Source organism: Candoia aspera, chromosome 13, assembly GCF_035149785.1.
Source record: "Candoia aspera isolate rCanAsp1 chromosome 13, rCanAsp1.hap2, whole genome shotgun sequence".
Lineage (NCBI taxonomy): Eukaryota > Metazoa > Chordata > Lepidosauria > Squamata > Boidae > Candoia > Candoia aspera.
The window spans coordinates 7,183,574-7,203,665 of record NC_086165.1 but is presented as its reverse complement, the minus strand read 5'-3'; the positions used below and the strand labels follow the sequence as shown (position 1 = coordinate 7,203,665).

At 47.3% G+C, this 20,092-nt stretch overlaps 1 protein-coding gene across 2 annotated transcripts; it reads right to left on the bottom strand.

Annotated features, from left to right (window-relative positions):
* Positions 1-1,101: 1,101 nt before the first annotated feature.
* Positions 1,102-19,235, bottom strand: PATL2 (PAT1 homolog 2). 2 transcript variants are annotated; one of them, XM_063314051.1, is made up of 19 exons: positions 19,156-19,235; positions 17,978-18,089; positions 16,523-16,842; positions 15,836-15,904; positions 14,594-14,659; positions 13,225-13,371; positions 12,572-12,658; positions 10,381-10,511; positions 10,220-10,297; positions 9,242-9,383; positions 7,609-7,726; positions 7,438-7,535; positions 7,075-7,119; positions 6,262-6,413; positions 4,920-5,079; positions 3,555-3,695; positions 3,250-3,347; positions 2,967-3,156; positions 1,102-1,492 (listed from the first exon to the last, which is right to left on the bottom strand). In XM_063314051.1, the coding sequence occupies exons 1-18, from the start codon at positions 19,192-19,194 to the stop codon at positions 3,003-3,005; spliced, it is 2,157 nt and encodes a 718-aa protein (XP_063170121.1). In that variant the 5' UTR covers positions 19,195-19,235; the 3' UTR covers positions 1,102-1,492; positions 2,967-3,002. The 2 variants fall into 2 exon arrangements, with proteins under 2 accessions (XP_063170121.1, XP_063170122.1); XM_063314052.1 differs by lacking the exon at positions 12,572-12,658 and having other exon boundaries at positions 16,523-16,866.
* Positions 19,236-20,092: the final 857 nt, after the last annotated feature.

The following is a 20,092-nucleotide window of genomic DNA, read 5'->3' as shown; positions in this document are numbered from 1 at the left end:
TTTGCTATTCCAAGACAAAACTAAGGTGGGGAAGCTGAAAGCACCCCAGTATGCAGAAGAGAGAAGCAGTAAAGTTATTCTTTCTGCTATTCAGTACCAACAGCTGCAACAGGAAACTAAAGGGGTGGGTTCTAGATGTAGATTGGTTCCTCTTTCTGGCTGGTAAAATTGTAGAAGCCTCTGCAGTGATTCTGCTGAGCAGTTGCAACATCTTGCTTAAGCAAAGCAGAGGGAAGGACCCAGTTACAATGCAGCTACTGTTCCGGTGAATGAGACCGGAAGAGCTACAGGGAATGATCTGGCAATTTTTGCGTTAGGGTAGTGGAAAAACATTATACTCGTTAGAGACGTGAGGGGCCCACGATAAAAACACATAGCTGAATGGGGAATCTCTTCAACAATATGATTTTAAGATGATTACACTTGAAAGAGACCTCCCAGCAGGGGTGGGCGTGACTTTGCAAACTACATATGGGGAGCTGGGACATCCTTACCCAAGCCCCGCCCCCCGCCCCAGAATTCTGAACGTTGTGAGCTTAACTGCTTTGGACCAAGTCTGTTCTATATGATGTAGCTGGAAGGGGCAACGTGCATATCTGCAGAGTATCTGACCTCTACAAGTTGACTTTGGGTTTTACTGTTAACAACCACACCAGGGACCAGGCATAACTCAAAAGAATTTGCAGTGACCTTTGAAATCATGAAGGACTTGAGGCCAAGATCTTTCAGAGTGCAATTTCTTGTGTGCCTTAAGAGTCACAGTGAAGCTTTTCTGCATGTCCCAACTGCTGGGTGGGCACAGCTGATGGGAAGACGCGGAGGTTATCTGCAGGATATGGTTAAAAAAGGCATCTACACATAAAAAATGCATGGAGCTCCAGCTGCACTGTCATGAATGCCAACCTGACTTTTTGGACTATACCCTGCAGACTCGCCTGGAAAGAGGACAATGTCTGCCACTGGCTGTATCCCTCTTTTGGAATTTTAAGGGCTGAAGCTTCCACACTTCTGGAGACAACAGGCGCGTTGGAGCTATCTTGATCAAGAGCAAGTCTAGTTACCTAGTCACCAACCCCAGTCCCCCCATGTTAAGATATCAAACAAGTTTGAGTTGCTTTTATTGTATTTAAGTGCTGTACATACCAAAGACAATAAAAAATAAAGTTATCTCCCCATCAGTGGCCCCTAGTACTCACTGTAGAGGCCAGCCTATGTCCACTTACTCAGGCTGAGCACGTTGGTGTGGCGTGCGCTCTAGCGCCAGCACTGGATATTTACAATTGGCACAGAGTATTACAAAAAACCGGAACCAAAAAAAAAAAAAAAAGCAAAAACAACCCAAACAAATCTGTGTTGTTAAATTAAGGATCCAGTTCTGAAACATTTCCTGTACATCTCTAGTAGCATCTGGCTACTAGAAGCTGCTGGCCAAAGTCCAGATGGGCAGGACCAGCGTGGTTCCAAGTCTTGCAGCTGCTGATGAAGGCATCACCTGTGAAACAAAGGCAAGCTTGAGAATCCAGCAGAGTTCCTGCAACTCTGCGATCCTCTCCATTGCGTTCTTTGCAAAAATAAGGATTGCCAAGTTCAGCTGCCGAGTATACGCAGCAGGTATTTCATAATTGTCCTTGCCTAGAAATATCGTCCAAGATGTCAACAGGAAGCTGCTTCTGGATGGTTGCTAGAAAACTATGGACCCATGAGTCACTAAGCATCAAACAAGGAAGACTTGGGTTTTTTTAATTGGCAGCTCATCAACCGCTGGTCAGTCAACTTTACACATTTTCTAACAGTGGAGATGTTAGATCTAACAGATGGCACACCAAGCAAAACAGCTAAAGAGGAATCCCATGATCAAGAACAACTGTATCACATTCTACTGTTTGTTTTGGCAGTGCTCTATCAGAATTACATCTCCTGAACTCCTGTTAATCAGTAATTAAGCACCCTCTTCCTTGGCTGGGCAGTAGAAGGACACCTACAGTTATCTTAAACAAAACAGGCTTAAGTCTAATCTTGGACAGGTCATACCGATGGCCCTTTTTTCTTTTTTTGGTGCCTCTGAGTCAGCATTGACTCCTGGGGACTGCATGGACAATCCTGCAGTTTCCTTGGCAAGGTTTTTCAGAAGTGGTTTGCCATTGCCTCCATCCTGGGGCTGAGAGAGGGGGACTGGCCCAAGGTCACCCAGCTGGCTTTGCGCCTAAGGCACAACTAGAACTCATGGTCTCCCCGTTTCTAGCCTGATGCCTTAGCCACTACACTGAACTGGCTCTCACTGATGGCCCTATTTCAGCTTAAAAGCCCTCGAAGATGAAGTCTTGCAGCTTTGAGGACAATCCCAGGGTTATGCTGGAGGCAGGCAAGAGCAAGGCACCAGCAGCCAAAGTGTCTGGCCCGCATGTAGAAGCATTTACTTTCAGTCCCAGGCAGGACTGAGGAAGATGTCTTCCTGGAACGCTGCTCCTGTTATAAGGATTTCTGGTCCAGCAAGCTGTAAAAGATCTCCCCATGTTTCTGATTAGGAGGACCAGCGTAGTAAGTTACTAAACGTCAAATGAAAACAAGCAAGGGAAGAACAGGACAGGCATTATAGAAAGGCAAGCAGTCCTCTTTCCCATATCCATGGTCAGGGCCCTCCTTCCCGATTTCTAAGAGAGCAATGAGTTCACATGTCCATCCATGATAAAAGAGGTGATGGTGGGGCCCTGTGGAGCTCCAGATGTTATTGAACTACCATGCCCAGGATCCTTCACTATTAGCCATACTTTCTGAGAATGCTGGGAGTTGTAGTTCAGCAAGCCCTGGAGGTTACATGGCAGATCAAAGACCAAAGTGAGCTGAAAGGAGACATGCATGTACTAAAGAAGTCCCTAACTTCCCACCAGGTGACCAGACTACAAGGACCCTGGAGCTTTCATCTACAGCTTTGCCCTGCCATGTTCAACTCTTACAGGTATACTTACCTTCATCCAGCACACTCCCTTACCCAGGGGTAATCCTCACTCCATCTGGACATCCAAGCGGTTCACAATGTCTTTGTCCACATAGCGACAGAAGAGGAAGAGGAGGTTGCTGGGAAGGTGAAGTGGTTCCACCATGGAAGCTTTGGGAACTTGAGACAGCTCCCTTGCAACGAGAAGCACCATGTCCACCCTGTGAAGAAGGACACAGTTGCAACAGTGGGGAACCCGGAAGTTGTCAGCCGAACCAGAGTTGGATCACTCCGCTCACCAGATGGTCCCTCACCATTTTTCCAAGTCTTTGTTATCAGGCTTCAGGGATGTGTCCGAAGAGAGGCACTTCTCACCATGGCTTAACAACAGATACAGCAGCGAGATGGCAAACTTGGGAAGGTTGGGGTGGAGAGAAAAAGACCCGCTAGTAAAGCACTTGGACTCAACTCAGTCACTCTCAAGATGGGAAAAGTAATAAGTAAATAAATAAGTCCATGCTTAGGTTTTTCCCTAAGAAAAACCCACCACCTCTCAATCTAATCTGGATTCTGAGATGGGTGCCAAGAACCTCTGCTCTGAATCTGTGCACTCCCATACCTTGTTGCTAAAGATCAAAGCGAGGGACTGTTTGACAGAATCAGGCTGCAACTGGGTTAGTTCCTGGAGGATGTCCATCAACTCGCTGAACGTCAGCTGTCCAATGGTGTCACAGAGAGGATTGTAGAGGATAGGCAGGGTCTGCCACAGTCCAAAGGGCATGGAAGAAGGTTGGCAAAGTGACAAATGTTAGATCAAACTGAAGCCTTCCAACTCTGGGAGAGATGATCATATCCAATCCACAGATCAGAGATACTGTGGAATCCAAGCAACCATTTTATCTAGGCTGGGTTTGCCCATGGGACTAAACCATAATGTTGCCTGGTTTTGCTTAACATCCTATATGGACCATTCCTGTGATTTGCAAATTCATTACTTCATATGTTGAGTGAACTTAGCCAGTTATAGTGTATTCAACAAACCATGGCTGAACCAACCACAGCACACATGCAAACCCATTTTAGCAATATCGACACACTGAACCTCTGAACAAATCCAGATTGCAACCCACCCCACACAATAAGTGTGGGAAATCAACTTGAACCAAGTTCATCCATTTTGTCTAATTGTCTTCTGACGATCTCAGCCCAGGAGGAGTCAAGCCATACTCTTGCTGCCAATTCTGTCAGGTGGTTCTTAAAAGTGCAAAACACTGGCCTTGCATGCAAAAATTCCCACACTGAGTCCTCAGAGTATTTCAGGAGACCAAAGAAAGTCCCTCTACTGAAAACTTGGAGAACTGCTACAGGCAGTGTAGACCAAAGTTAGGGGCATCTAGAGCCCTCCTGTGGTTGCTGAATTAACAGTAGCTCCTCTGCTACAAGAGATGGAGGGGGGGGGCACACAGTGGAGACCACACACCATAACCAATACTCTGAGCCAATGACCCAATGTGGAGTGAAATACCTCCAATCCTCCAGTGAACCTTTTTAGGGATGTTAGTTTCTACAATGGTGGACAGCTCTTCCAGATATCCAGAAGTTTCCTCTTTTGAAGGAAAGGGTGGATGAAGTGTCCCCATGGTTCCTATGGGAGCCATGAAGTTCTACTTCATGAGTACCTTGACTCTGATCAACAAGACTAGATCTGCCAAGCCTTGCAGCTGCAAACATATATACTTGAGAATGTGTTAAAGGGAGACGGGTGACTCAGAGAGCTGTCCAGGAAATGGGGAAGGACTTCTCTGTTCCTCCCCGTCATTGAGTGAAGCAAGCAGTCAAAATGGCAGAATGGAAGGCTACCTTATTAGTGTCTGAGTGCAAAGGCACACCTTTCGGAAGATGGGTTTTCCTCCCTGTGCAGGGATCTCCAAAGGCCACTGTCTCTTGATAATGGCTAAAGGAGAAGTAGGACAAGAACAAGTACCTCCTCCAGCAAGTCCTTCTTGATGAGGACTGCCAGGTGCTGAGCAATACTAACAAGGGTCGTCTTGGCTTGCTCCAGGGAGAGATGCGGGAGGAGGCGTGCCACCAGCCGCTTCCCTTTTCCTACCAGCAGAATCTGTAGAAACTCCTCTTTCGCCTCTCTGAAAGAAAACCCCCAAGGAAATCAAAGCCAAGACTTTGTGGGCGTGAGAAAAACACACTCCAAAACACAAGTTGCTCAGCATTACAGCTACAGAAATTCCCTGGAATTTCCAGAAATTATTATCTTCTAACTCTTGCATAAGAGCAACCGGGCACCCTTTGGATCTCCTGGGACTGCCCACCCAGAATTCCCAGTCAACATGGGTAGAAAAAGGCCTTCTCAAATTGGAAAGCAGGTGGCCATACAGCAGGGATGATGGGAACGACCGTTCCAGCCGATGTGGAAAACGCTGGGTTATAAGAAGCCTGCTTTAGCGGGAAAGAGGAGAGTTGGGATCCAAAAATGAGTAAGGGAGATAACTGCTGATGCACGAGAGCAGGGTTTCTCAGCCAGGGTTCTGCGAGAGGTCACTAGGGGGTCCCTGGGAGAGCACGATTTATTTGAAGAATTATTTCAAATCCGGGCAACTTCACCTTAAAGAGGTCAGTTTCATTCTGTATTTTTAGTTTAAGAACACTGATAATGCATATAGACAGGCCTACCCATGGAACGAATATAACCATTTTGTAACTTCTGGCTTAGATCTGAGCCTGAATGTGCAGGGGTTCCTCGAGGCCTGAAAAATATTTCAAGGGTTCCTCCAAGGTCAAAAGGTTGAGAAAGGCTGCGTTAGAGAAAGCAGCTAAAGTGAAGGGATTCATGTAGACACAGAGGTGTGTGTCTCTAAAGGTGCCCTTCCTTCCTTCCTCCCTCTTTATATGGCTGCCCATCCCACACAAGGTGACTCTTGTACAACAATTAAACCATTCTAACAGATGAAAGTAATTATTAAAGTAAGAATATTATCGAAAAATTTTAAAGTATGCCAACCCCGCGGAGAGAGCGAGAATGTCAATCCTAATAGAGCCGCCTAAGAACGTCCCCCGCTCCCAAAGACCCCAGGCTTGACGACACAACCAGGTCCTGAGGGGCTTCCTAAGCAATAGCAGGGAAGGAGCAAGCCTAATTTCAGGGGGGAGAAGGTTCCACAGTGGGGGAGCCATGGCAGAGAAGGCCCAGCTTCTGGGACCCACTGAGTGCAAGTCCCCGGTGGGTGGAACCCTTAACGTGCCTTCCCTGCCAGCTCTCGTGGGACGGGCTGATGCAATGCATTCATGCTAGTCGTTTGTCTTGGACTCACCCTTCCCCAGGAGTGAATTCTTCACTTCTCAGTGCTTGGTAGATGCGCTCTACCACGTGGTCACGTTTCTCACAGAAATGGGGATGCTTCTCTGCCGGGGCCTGGTCCAGTTTCCGCTGAGTGTCCTCCATCTCCAGGAGCCAAAGGTACATCTGTTTCCACAGCACGTAAACATCAGCCAGGACTTTACAAGACATAGTAGTAGTTTCCTGCAGGTATTTGATGCCCTGCTTTGTACAGGTAGTCCTCGCTTAACAACCGTTTGTTTAACAATGGTCCAAAGTTGTGATGGCCTCGAAAAAAGTGCCTTGTGACCTGTACTCATACTTACGACTGTCGCAAACTGCTGCACCACCCCGGGGTCACATGATCACAATTCAGGCACTCGGCAACCAGCTGGCATTTATGATCAGTTGCAGTGTCTCAGGGTCACATGCTTGCAATTCACAACCTTTTTTGTCAGTTTCTGGCAAAAAAACATCCATTGGGGAAGCTGGATTTATTTAATGACTGCGGTGATTCGCTTAATGACCTGTGATTCACTCAACAACTGTCGTAAAAATGGTTGTAAAATCGGGCCCGGTCACATGGTGACACACTTAACAACTGCACCACTTAAGAATCAATTTTCTGGTGTGTGAATACAGGCCGTAAAGCATTTTTTCCGAGGCTGTTGTAACTTCGGACTGTCGTTAAACAAACAGTCATTAAGTGAGGACTACCTGTACTCGAGGAGACTCAAGAAAGGAGACTATCCACTTTAATCTACCCGACTGTTAAACAGTACAATGCGAGAACTGGCCAGCAACTCACCTTTTCAATCTGGTACAGCACTTGTAGCCGTTGATTCCCTACAGCCTTGGAAAATAAAGAGGGGAAACGAAAACAAGTATCTGTAAGAGAAGACAATCTGCACTGTGTTCTAACAAGTCTGCAGGCCGGTTTCCACAGAATTTGCAAAGCAGAATTTTCCAGATGAGTTGCAGGGAGTGGAGTGATTAATGTAAAATGATGAACTATATTCACCTGAGATCCAGGAGAACCTCGGTTTAATACTTTTAAGGTTCACGTGCATTATTTCAAACAGTCTCTCTCTCTGCCCACCCCCCCATATACAAAGAGAGGCTCACGAGGGTGCCGTTCAGATAAACACGGGCAAAAAGATCGGGCACGTACCTGTTCCAGAGAGAAGTGGTGCACGGCATCGATAGCCCTGCGAGGACTGTAGCACGTGGACATGGCTACCTGGCCTAAGGACCCCGGAATTCGCACTACTGGCAGAGGAAGTCATCGTTAGCAGCGTCTGGGCATTTCCACTCCTTAGAAACCCGCTCGCGCAGGACTTACCAGATTCATACGTCTCCACTTTCTGGATATACGGGGTGACTAGCTTAGGGACCTCCGGTTTACACCCTGCAAGGAGTCCTTTCTCAGCTTGTTTGTGCTCCAGTTTGCGATAATACTCCTGGGGACAGGACAGGACAGTCCACTGGTCAAAGCAGGGCGAGCCTACAGTATGCTGATTAGGGCTGTATTTACCGCATCATGTCTGTCCTGCTTCCCGTTTGCATCTTCAACAGGGGCTGAATGATGGTTTTTGAAACCTGTTTGGTCCAGGCAGTGACCCTCCTGACCAACCACTGGGGAGGACTGCTTTTAAGAACCCCTCTCGTTGCATCTTCCCCACCGAGAAAGCAGCTCACTTCAGCCTCAGGATGTCCTGAAGCTCCAGGACCATGTGCAGCCCTAAAAAGTCTCACGTATGGCTCCTAAGACTCTCCTAAAGTTGGCACTAAATTGAAATGTTTACTCTGACCTAAGAGGAAAGTGTAAGATACACGATAGAGGGGGATACACAGATAGTCCTCGACTTATGACCACAATAGGGATTGGAAAATTCCTTGACTTACAACCACAATAGGGATCGGAAAATTTGTCATTAAGCGGTGCAGTCAATAAGTGAGGCATCATGTGACTGCCCCCAATTTCATTACATTTTTTTCAGCGGTCGGTAAGCAAATCACATGATTTCCCCATTGATTTTGCCTGTCGGAAGCCAGCTGGAAAGGTTGCAACTGGCAATCACGTGACCCTGGGACGCTGCAAATGCTGATTGCCAAGTGCCTGAATTTTGATCATGTGACTGCGGGGATGCTGCGACAGCCGTAGGACCAGTCAGAAGTCACTTTTCCCAGCAACGTTGTAACTTTAAATGGTCGCTAAATTAATGGTCGTAAGTTGAGGACTATCTGCATTATACCCTGTAAAGGCGACTCTCTCATCTGATTACTGCTTCCTTGTACTGTGAACACATATACATGTATTTTGTTTTAGTATTGTATCCCTTATTTGATTATGCTTTGTTTATATTTTAATGTTGTCTTGCTGTATTGATAAGGTCAATTCGACTAATCAATGAAATGAAATGAAATGAAATGACCACCTGTATTAATGGTACATAAACAGTTTAAGTTAAAGGCCAGGTTAACTTTTGATCCCTCTTTCTGGAGTGTGGCTCAAGACTAAGCACTGTTCTTGGCCAGGAAAAAAAAAAACTATGCATCTTGGTTGTAGCCTGTACATTGAATGACCTAATAGGTAAATCAACAGTAATGGTTATTGTTTTGTTTTTATTGTAAACCGCCCAGAGTCCCTCTTGTGCGGGGGAGATGGACAGTGTCAAAATTTGAAAAATAAATAAATAATAAATAACTATTCTTAGGGGGCCTGGTGGGGGGGAGGAGGGGTGGGGAAGAGCTGCTATTGCTTGATGGTATCCCCAAGAGACCTTCTGCCCAGTTTCTCATGCCTTCCTTGACTTCTGTCCTCAGTCCCTCCCCTGCAGCATCACTTCCAGAACAGCAAGGGTGGGCCTACAGCTACAAGCAATCCAATGTGATGCCCATCCCAAGCGCCCCCCCACGATTCACCCTGCCCAGCCCACAATTTGAGACTGACTCCACCCCTCTCCTGCACTCACCTGGTAATAATAGTCATCCCGCTGGGGGTTTTCGCTCTGCAACTGTAGCATCTGCACCTTTATCACCCAATCTTTTTCAATCGGAGTCATGAGTGCAGAGAAAGGGTCCACCTCTGGTGGCTGGGATTCTATACAGGGAATTCTTTGAGGTAAGCAGGAACATGAGCTATGAGATGCGCTTCGCAGCCTTCTACCTCCCCTGCTCTAAGACGTCAACTTTACCCAAGAAACATATCATTTTACTCTAACTCTCGGGGGACGTGTTGAAGTTGCTCTTGAATCATCTGGGCTAACCTTCCAGAAATGGAAGGTCAGTAACCAACTCAGTCTAAATTTTATTTTGAAGGCCTTACCTGATCTGGGACTTGTTCCACCAGAGGGTGGCCACTGTGTGGAACAAGTACACTAAGCCACATAACCATTCATGTGTTAGACTGAGAGACTGAAGCAAGGGTAGGAGATCTGGGGGCAAATCAAGGACAGCTTATCTCCTGCACAACAATTCAGCCCTGGTGGGAAAACATTTGGGAAAAAGCATTTCAAGGAGATTCCCCTTCAAACAACTCAGTATAAACGAGGCTGGGAATTCCTATTACGGTTTGCAAGATCCTGTATTCACCCCAGAGTAGCATTAATGATACTTTATTGAACGCTGAAACCCCGCTCTCTGGAGAAGGCTCTGATGCTGGGAAAGGTGGGAGGAAAGAGGAGAGGAGGACGACCAGCAGCAAGGGGGGTGGACTCGGTTGCAGCAATGGTGGTGCGCTGCTGGGACACCCGAAGGGTCAGGTTGGGAACAGACTGTCGCAGGGAGAATTTGTCTGTTCGCCAAGAGTCAGCACTGGCTTGGTGACACATCATTGTCACTGAAACCTGTATTATTCTTTCTCCCTTGCTCTTACAGTACGTGGGACGCAACAATTAGAGACAAAAATGCCTGTGTTTGCTCTCCCCCTTCAATTTTCTCTACCCCTTTACCTCCTTTCTTGCCCTTGCTGCCTCTGGGTGAGAAACCGCTGGTGCAAAGGATGCAGCTGGGTCATAGTGCTGGGCAAGCTACAAAAATTGAAGACAAAAGGAAGCAGTGACTCCCACGTCCATTCAGAGGCGGCGGCCGAGTCGTCTGACCCCTCTTTTACCTGATCTTCTGCTGGCTGCTGCTCAGTGGACTGAAGGGCGGTGTTTCAGGTGTGTGAGTCAAAGCCCATGTGGGGCTGCTGGCATTGGAAAAGAAAGGCGGGAACGGAGGCGGAGAAGCATAGCCTGACATCTGAGGAGGGAATGCGGGGTTAGACCACAGTCACAGTTGCCGTTACGTTCTTCATCAGAGGCAACGAGAGGAAGATCACAGCAAGCAAATGAGCGTTTAGCAGTCCAAAATCTCTTTGAAGTTCTTTAGGAAGGAACCCAGTGGGAGCATCTGTACACTCTCGCTTATCAGGAAGAATTGGCTAATGCCACCTTGGCTGCTTCTCCAATGCAGAGAACAGGTGGTCCTCAACTTACGACCAGTTGTTTAGCAACTGTTTGAAGTTCGACGGTGCTAAAAAAGCGACTTACGACCACTCCTCACACTTACGACTGTCGCAACGTCCCCACGGTCACTTCTGATCAAAATTCGGCACTTGGCAACTGGCATGTATCTACGACAGTCGCACCACCCCGGGGCCTCATGACTGACATCTGCAATTTTCCCAGCCAGCTTCCAGCAAGCAAAATCAATGGGGAACTGTGTGATTCGCTTAATGACCGCTGCAAAAAAGGTCATAAAATTGGGTGCGGTCAAGGGATGCCTCATTTAACAACCACACTGCTTAACGACGATTTTCCTGTCCCTATTGTGGTCGTAAGTCAAGGACTACCTGTAACAAAGATGCCTGTTCCAGCTGAGTAATCTTGTCCCAGCTGGAGGGGTGCACTTTAATTTTTTGAATACTCAGCTCCATAAGGGGCCTACCAGGTGATCCCACCAAATGAGGGGAAGCTGAAAAAAGTGGGCTAGGGACCACCGATGGTGAGCAGTTGCTCACCCGACTGCCAGCCTGTTATGCAAAAAATCCAACAAAACTAGTCTATATTAATAGTACTATGTTCAGCTAGTATTGAGGATAGTGGGCCTTTTTTGTTGACAAGGATGACCATGGATTGTATTTTTTTTCTAAAATATTCTCAGTGTTTCTAAATTTCAAGAACTCCTTTCTAAACTTGCCACTCGAATGATCTGACCAGGGAAAATATTTAGAAAGAAGTTACAGATGCTTCCCAGAAGCAGCTTCTCATGGCCTGCAGAGACTACATCTAGCCACCAGGGGGCACTCCAACCTTCCTCTCTGCATGCGGAAGTGTGGAGTCCTACCAGCATAGAAATCCGCTTCAGCAGTGTTTTTCAACCTTGACAACTTTAAGAGGTGTGGATTTCAACTCCCAGAATTCCCCAGCCAGCCAGGCTCTTAAAGTTGCCAAGGTTGAGAAACACTGCACTAGAGAGAAAAAGGAAGAGATGCAAGCTGCGTGGATTTCCAAGAGTTGGGCACTTTAAGTAGGGATGCGCGGTCAGAAACTTGATTCCCACCACCTTTCCAAAAGCCGGTGCTGAATTCCAGTGTTAAGGCTATCTGGAGGAATTAACATGCAGAATAATCACTTTTTAAAATTGATTATGTGCCAGCAAACTCTAATCATATTTATGCAATTTTAATTCATTTTAAAATGCATTTTTTGTCCTGGCCCTCTCCACTTTCTGAAGTGCAGCCCTGGCACACCATTTAAAAGACTTATGTGGCCCTCAGACTGAAAATGGTTGATCATCTCTGGACCCAACCAAGCCTACATGCCCCCCACCCTTTTTTTTTAATCTGTTCAATTGTGCCCAATCTTGGAGACTGCCCGGACAAGTCCCTGCAGTTTTCTTGGCAAGGATGTTTGGAAGTGGTTTGCTATTGCCTCCTTCCTAGGACTGAGGGTGTGTGACTGGCCCAAGGTCACCCAGCTGGCTTTATGCCTAAGGCAGGACTAGAACTCACGGTCTCCCAGTTTCTAGCCTGGGGCCTTCACCACCACCCCAAACGTTACAAAACCTTCTTTCAAGCAACTTGCTGGGTGTTACTGTGTCCTGCATCCTACATCCAGATACATGCAGGAATTAAGTTGCAGACGCAAAATTTTAATTGCTGCTTTGAATGAAATGCTGACTGCTGTCCTGGGCCTTGAGTTGGACAAAGCCCTGGAATGGGTAAACTCCATTCCTTTTAAAAAGTCAGCTGTTTTGCCTGGCTCCTAAATGAAATTAGCATCTTAGAGGTACAACGGTCAGATTGCACGGCACATCACCTGACTAAGGCCAAACGGACGACGTGTCCTGCGGGGTGGAGTGAATGGATAAGGCGTTCTTACGGAAGGCGACATCACTGAAGATTGCTGCGAGGCAGGAAGATGACCATTGAGTGACAATCATCAAGATGCAGAAGTACAAACATACAGCTCAACCGTATATATAATGCGTATTCAAAGCAGAATCCAAAACTCTTGGGGATCTTGACACCATCTCAAGCCAACCACCTTATTGTTCTAAAATGGGGGGGGGGGAGTTGATCAGCAGGATTTGGCCTAATTTTCAGCTTAATTTCCAGAATTCCTGCAGAAGAGATCAGTTCAAATCTCTGCTAACCGCATTACCTTGGCCCTTTCACGGCGACTTGAGTGAAAGAAAAGATGGGGCTGGCAGGAAGAGGGCATCTGACTGCAAGTGGGTTCCTGCACAGACGTAGATGCTAGTCAACTACTGTGATTTGGCCCCTCCACTGCCTGGTCCCTAACAGACTCCACCGGAGGACTAAATATAATTAATTAATTCCCTCAACAGGGAAGCGACAGAGAGCCAACCTGCATTTTAACAGACGCAGCAAGGAAGTTCCTGCTACAGCGTGGAGCTTTTGCAAGATTGAGAGGTTCTGGAAATCTGGAATTCAAGAAATTTCCCTTACCTGCCGCATGAAACGCTGGGAAGCGGGCTTCAGAGTCCTCCCACAGAAACCCGAGGGCTCAAGATCAGGGGAATTGAGGTAGCCGGTCTGCACTGGTGAGGTCAGGAAATCTAAGTCAGCAGGAGACCTAGACGCCCTTTCCAGTGCCTGAAGGACAAGAAATGACAGCCAACCCTGAATTGCAATTAATTAGAGCTATGGAGATAGGGGGGTTGACAGGAAGTGGCAAAAAAGTCAAGATGGTAGCCACGATGGTGCCATCGAAGCACCATCACAATGCAGATAAAAAGCTGAAGGGCTTCAGTTTTATCATCCTGGCTGCCCTCTTGACTTTTTCTGACTACATCCTGTCAACGGGGACATGAATGCAGTGCAGTTCGCTCATTGCTACCAAATGTATCTCTTGGTGTATTTAGGGGTATGTGCTTGGTTTCTGCTCTGAAGCTAATTCACAGACCCCAACCTTCAGGGCTGAAACCATTTCATCAGAAGTGAAATGACATCTCGGAGGAGGAAAGAGGACGAGGCTAATGCTGACCCATCCTTTTTAGGCCCCAAATCACAAATGATCTGGATTCCAAAGTAACAAGAGGAAGTAGCATTGGGAATAAAACGCAGGCTGGGGGGTCCCCAGATGGCAGAAACAGCACGGGGGAAGAACAACAGAAGATGGAAATAGGCTACCAACAGAGCCCTTTTTGAGTGGATTAATCCAGAACTTGGCTTAATTAAGGCAAATGGGTCCAATATCATCTCTTGCTCTTTCCTCTCTGGACTCCACCATCCATCTAACCATCCTTCCTTCCTTCAACACTAGAACCATGCAGCTGATCTCTGCTCCTCCACATCCACCCAAGTATGCTCTCCTTCTGAAAACAAAAGCCAAATGTCCTAACGTTTGAGCAGCTTCAAATATTTCTAAGCTCTTCCAAGTCATAGCAGATTGGGTTCACACATTATTTTATGTCATTGTGTGGTTTGTTTTTGGCTTGCCATACCAGGTGAAGTCCTTGGTGCTCCCTGAGCTGGGTTGTTGGCTTGCGGACGTTTCATTGCCTAACCATGTAACACCATCAGTGCACTAGTTGGGTATGAAACATCTGCTAGCCAACAACCAAGCTCAGGGAGCACCAAGGACTCCACAGTTCAACTTTGAGCTACAGAGATTCCCTTCTATTGGCACACTGGGTGAATCTAGCTGCTGCAATTTGGAAACCACGGTTTATGGCTTAGTGTATTATCAACACAGCCAACCCTGGCTTAGTGTAGCTAGTGTACCTGAGTGTAATTAAGCTGGATAGATGGTAAAGCCAGGTCTAGGCAAACCGTTCTGTTTTCAGAGGGCAATAGTGCAGAGACAGAGTGTTACCTGCATCACAGATAAGGATGGGCCCCTTCTCAGAGTTGGACTCCACATACCACATTTTGAAGCAGTCTGAATGGGGTGGAAACACAGATGCAAAGGTGACAATGGGGGCAAAATGACTGTGAGCAATTGGCAGAGTTAAAGACCCCCACTTTCTGCAGAAGGCATTCAAGGCTGCTTCTATTACCGATTTATCAAACTTTGCTTCCTGGAAATTAATGCTGAAGCAGCCAGAAGGCGGCTTTAGGCCAGGGTTGCTCAACTTTAGTGACTTTACGATGAGTGGACTTCAACAGAGCTGGCTGGGGATATCTGGGAGTTGAAGTCCACCCATCTTCAAGTCACCAAGGTTGAGAAACACTGGTCTAGCGACACCACTAAAAGAGATAGCCAGGTTTTCCCCTCTGGTTTTTAGCATGAAAACTAGAGACCCATTTCCACCCATAATTTTTTGGGGGAAAGGAGTTACGCTACTGAAATTTTGCCCAATTTGCCACTGAGTTTTCTCAGGGTGGTAAGGAACAGCAAATAGGGTGCTATTAGCCTACAAGCCTGCCCATCCTGTCTTAAGTCACTGCAGGCATCTCAGAACTGAGTTCAAATCACTGGAATGTTTGCAGCCAGCCTATTTTCGATTAAGGCTGCATTTTTTTCTGTATAAAAGAACCAAGGAAGCAAGCACCACCTGTGGTGGGGAAAATGCCCACTTTGAGGGACCAAAGCCTTGGTGCAAGATGCAACTAGGGATCTTTTTATGGGTTTACACAATCACCTTGATCACTGGGCTCCTGGCCCGAAGGATGCAAAATTGCTCTGAACTTCTATTTCCTTTCCATGTTGCTCCTGAGAAAATACTGGGAGGCATTTCAGAAATAATACAGTCACGTCTTTTTACAGGGCATTTTCTTCTGCATTTGGCAAAGGTTTTTTTTTTTTTTGCTAAGCTCTTGGCAAAGATTGAATTTCAGTTGTCAACTCAAGATAAAGCTTAGAACAGGGGAATGACATTTATTTACTCTGGTGCTTCCATGGCCAAATTTTCTTAGGTTCATCTGCTGTCAAAACTGAAAATGTGGGCTCCTTTGGCAGCTGATGTTTCTGCCTACTGTTGCTACCCTTCTAAAGCAGCTTCTTCCTGTAAAATCTTTCCTAAACCCTGCCTCCTCCCCATCCTTCCCTTTTTATTTCTTCTGTTAATATACATTTATCAGAAGGGCGGGGGGAAAAGAAATTATACAGTCTTACCAAGTAATCAGGAGAATAATCTGAAAGATTGTTGGCAACTTTGCTATCAAGAATAGCAGAATCTTCTCTCTGCAAAGGGGGAGAAACAGGGGGATTCAAGCAAAGAAAGTCACAGAGAAATGCCACTAAGGAAGGAATGAGATGTCCCAAACACAAAATGGGCACTTCTAAAACTAATTTTTTTTCAAGAGCATTATCAGCATTACAAAACATCAGTTATCAATTTTATTTTTTGCTATGCATGAATGAAATTCCCTCCCCACTTTTGTCAATTACAAAATTAGAATCCAGAGGCAATTTGAAGTCCTCGTGGCAGAGTTGTTGAGGTGCTGAACATGGACCAAGAGAGTTCACTAGACTACGGAGTTCACTGGTGGTTTAGAGCCCGTCCTTCTCTCTACTTAATCTGCTTTACTGGGAGATCCCCATGCATACCACTTCCAAGTCCTGAGAGAAGATGGGATCTAGACAATAGAAGAATCAAAACCTGGGGGGCTCTCCTATAGCTTAGAGCAACCTCAGTAGCTTCATTGTAAGAGAAACAACTCCAACCAATGCCCTTTCAATGGACTGGTGGGGACATCCCTTCTTTCACAGCCAGATGGTCCACCACCCACAATGAGTCTTGCAGCTCAGCTCCATCTTGAGAGCATCCTACCAAAGGAGGTTCCCCAGGGTTCCCCTCACCTCCAGCAGCAGCTGACCACGTACAGCACTCATAACAGCTGGATCTTCCAGCTCATGTAGTTCTCCTGCATTCTCACTTGTAGGCACCCCTCCATGGTCAGCCATGGCTTCCTCTTCTTCTTCCATGATGCCATGATGGGGCTGAGACACTCTGGGAAGGCTTTCATCTCCTGCTCCATCTTCCACCATGGGTTCCACCTCTGAAGTTCTGGTCTCCTTTTCTCCTCCAGCAATGGCCACCACCCCTTCCCCGGGGTCAACCTCAGCCACTTTCTGGGATTCTGTTGTCAGAGCCTTTGCCCCAGTGTCTTCAGAGTAGGCTTCCAAAGCAAGAGAACAAATGTCTAGGTCAATGCAGAAACACCCTTATGCTAAAAGGAAAAGTCTATAACTGCAGTACAATTCTTACATAATTACAATCTCACTGTAAATAAGAGATCTGACTTGACAAAGGTCCTGTGCTTAAGCTGTCTTATTTTCTGTGCTCCTCACAACAGGACTAACAAATTTCGGGTTTTGTTGGATGTTACTAGATCACAGAGGACACAGTTGCTCAAGGGGCTAAAGAGGTGGAAGAATGTCCTCCTTATATACTTGACAGCCTCCAGAAGGGGTCCTCCTTGTAAAGAATGGCTGCAGTCACAATACTTCAGTACTTAAAATGACATAACAAAAGCACTTGCATATGTTAAACTTGGTTCATTCTGACCCTTCGCAGACTGTGCAACTCTAGCTAAGTTATTTATTTTCTGGTTGAACACATTATACAAACGTAAGAAGGCTGCTTAGTTTAGTAACTAGGTTAAACATGCTGCGTGAACTCTACCAGGTTTTAACTTGGAAGAGGAGTCATCCATCTTCAACCTGGCACCCTCCAGATATATTCCCAAGCTGGCTGAGTCCTTACGTCTGGATGAAGGTTGGGGAGGAATAGTGCAAACCCTTCTAACTAGGAGATCACCGTCATCAGCCATGTTTTAATTATATTTATGCAGGTATATTAATACACATGCCATTAACACTTTTTATGGACTTCCCTACACAAAGAATAAATCTGATGCAGAATTTAATTCCAACTGGAAACACTTCTTGCATTGTAGCATCATATATTGTTTTGTATCACATCCAGGATCTGAGTTTTCTCTTCACAGAAGTATATTTCATAGTTTTAGCCTATAATTTTCAGTATTGATATATTGTTTACCGTTCATAATTTGTACCGCGTTACAAATCTTCAAGTTCCACAGATAAATTATCTGTACTTTTCTTAAAATGCGTTTTTATGTTTTTCTGTCTTACACTTTTTAATTTATATTCTTTTAAAGAAAATAAAAGAAAATAGGAAAATTCGATCACGGCAGCTTCGGATCCCTTTTGTTCTACGGAACTATTTTATTACGAGCTACTCCCAATTCAACGGGAGAGGATGGGATTCACCGTTTCAGTACGTTTTACCTGAAGTGAATGTTAAGTTAATATAAAGATCAATTTCATCCTCTTCAGCTGCTTTGTCAACCAGGGTTTCTTCCTCTGTTTCCTCCTCCATCATGAAATAATCCTCTAGGATCTGATTAAAGAAACAAGGAAATGGGACCTCATAGGCCTTTAAACTCCCTCTTGGAAGAAAACAGGGAATTCGGTCAAAACATACCTTCGCTCTGGGCCAGTTCAAGGAAGTTTCTCAACCGTGGTAACTTTCACACGGGTGGACTTCAACTCCCAGAATTCCCCACCCACCTTAACGTTGTCAAGGTTGAGAAGCACTGAACCATGGGAGCCTGGAAGAAGCTCGCCCCTCCCTGAGTGGATCCCCCTGGAGGAGCTTCATGCATTTGCGAGAGTTGCTCTTAGGTGCGTCTTTTTGCCAGACAGAAAGAGGACTGGCTCTTCGAAGGTGCCATCTGCGACCAGGCGCCCTTCGGTTGTGCGGGACCCGGCCTAGGACGATGGGAGTGGAAGTCCAGCACATCCCTGGCTCCATCGGTCCCTGGGGGTGGGTGTGCCTGCGCAGGACACAAAATGCTTCTTACATAGGCACCCTTCAGTGTTCTGCCACAGTCAATCTGTTTGCTTTTAAGCTACATCTCGGGCTTGTTTTACAACGGAGTTGATAGAATTCAGCCACTAAGTGTGGTCTCCTGGCTCGGGAATTCTGGGAGTTGAAGTCTTCAAGTTGCCAAGGTTGAGAAACACCGCCCTAGTTTCAACAGCCAAAGTTGCTCGGCTGAGAAGGGCAAGCCAGCCACTCATGGTCTCCAGCAGCCGCGGGGAGGAATAATTTCTATTTAGGAGTCGGGGAGGACGAGGAGGAGCTCCGCGCGCGGGAGAGCCGCTCGGCCATCCTCGGAACGGCGCGCTCCCCTCCCCGCGCTCCGCAATTCCGGAGTAAGCCTTACTCCGCCCGAGTCCCCGCGGCCAGCTACTCCGGGGACCTCCTCTGGGCGGAGGAGCCGCGGCGGCGGCCAGAGGCGAACCGCGCCGCCTCCGCCGGCCACGGCTCGGCCGCTCCGAGAGGACGCGAACGAGCCGGGACGGAGGAAACGAGGTCGCAGCTGGGCTACGGGGGCGCCCCCCGTCCGTCCGCGGAGCCAGAAGCGCCGAGCGGAGCGAGCCCCGCAGCGCGATGCGCTTACCACGTCCGGCGCCCCCGCGGCGTCGCCTCCTTCGGCCATGGAGCCCCCGTGGCGCCCTCGCCCGGCAGTGGTCCCTCCCTGCGGCCATGCCGGCTCTTTTCAAGGGCCTTTTCGGGGGCGGGGCAGCGGGCCCGGGCCTTATTTAAAAAAATACACCCGCCCCGCGGGGCCCCGCCGCTGTCCCCCCGATGCGCGGGGCCCTCTGGCTGGGGAGCCCGGCCGGAGGGCTGCGCGCCGAATCCGATTCCGCGGAGTGGCGCGGGGCACTGAACGAAGCGGGGGGCAAAACAGCGCGGGCCAGCGGGTTGTGCGAAGGCAGCGGGCGAAGCCTCTGCCACCTTAAAGGCGAGCGCGGTTGTTGCGGCATCCGAACGAGCCTGGCTTGCTGGACTTCAATCGCCGTCCTCCGCACCGCGCTGGCCGGGGAGGATGGGAACTGCACTCCCCGCGCTTTGGGAACGCCCGGATCGGGAAAAGCTAACGTGGCTTCTCAAGGCTGGTTCCTCTTCTCAGTTACAGGGAGCGTTATCTTGAGTTGGGGGGTCTATTTATTAATTTCCACTGACCCATCCTCACCCTTTGCTGTATTCACACAAACCTGCAAGCAGATCAGAGGAAACTTAGCTAGAGGCATTCTCACCACAGGCTTGCTTAGTTTTAACTTCAGAGTTTTTTTTTCGTTTTTTTCTTTTCATGGTTTGCTGTCTGGTGCAGACCCAGATCCCTTGGTTTGCTTGACATTCAGTGAATTGCATGTACCCAGAAAATGATTTAATTCAGGAACCAGGTTTGAACCCATCCATCATAGACCAAACATCAGCATTCCTGGGGAGAGCTGATTTTAATCACTATGTGAAGGCTGCACTTTGGAAAAGCTGAATTTGGGATTTACAGCTGCCTGCACCCCACCCTCCAAGGCTGTTGGTTTGAAACTTCC

Bases quoted from the DNA above. Each gene is read 5' to 3' on its own strand.
- PATL2 (XM_063314051.1), bottom strand. From the start codon at position 19,194: ATGGCCGAAGGAGGCGACGCCGCGGGGGCGCCGGACGTG. The intron at 10,298-10,380 runs GTAAAAGAGGGG...CAATTTTTGTAG, and splicing joins AGCAGCCAGCAGAAGATCAG to CTTGCCCAGCACTATGACCC. The intron at 9,384-10,219 runs GTAAAGGGGTAG...CTTACCTCAAAG, and splicing joins CAGCAAGGGCAAGAAAGGAG to AATTCCCTGTATAGAATCCC.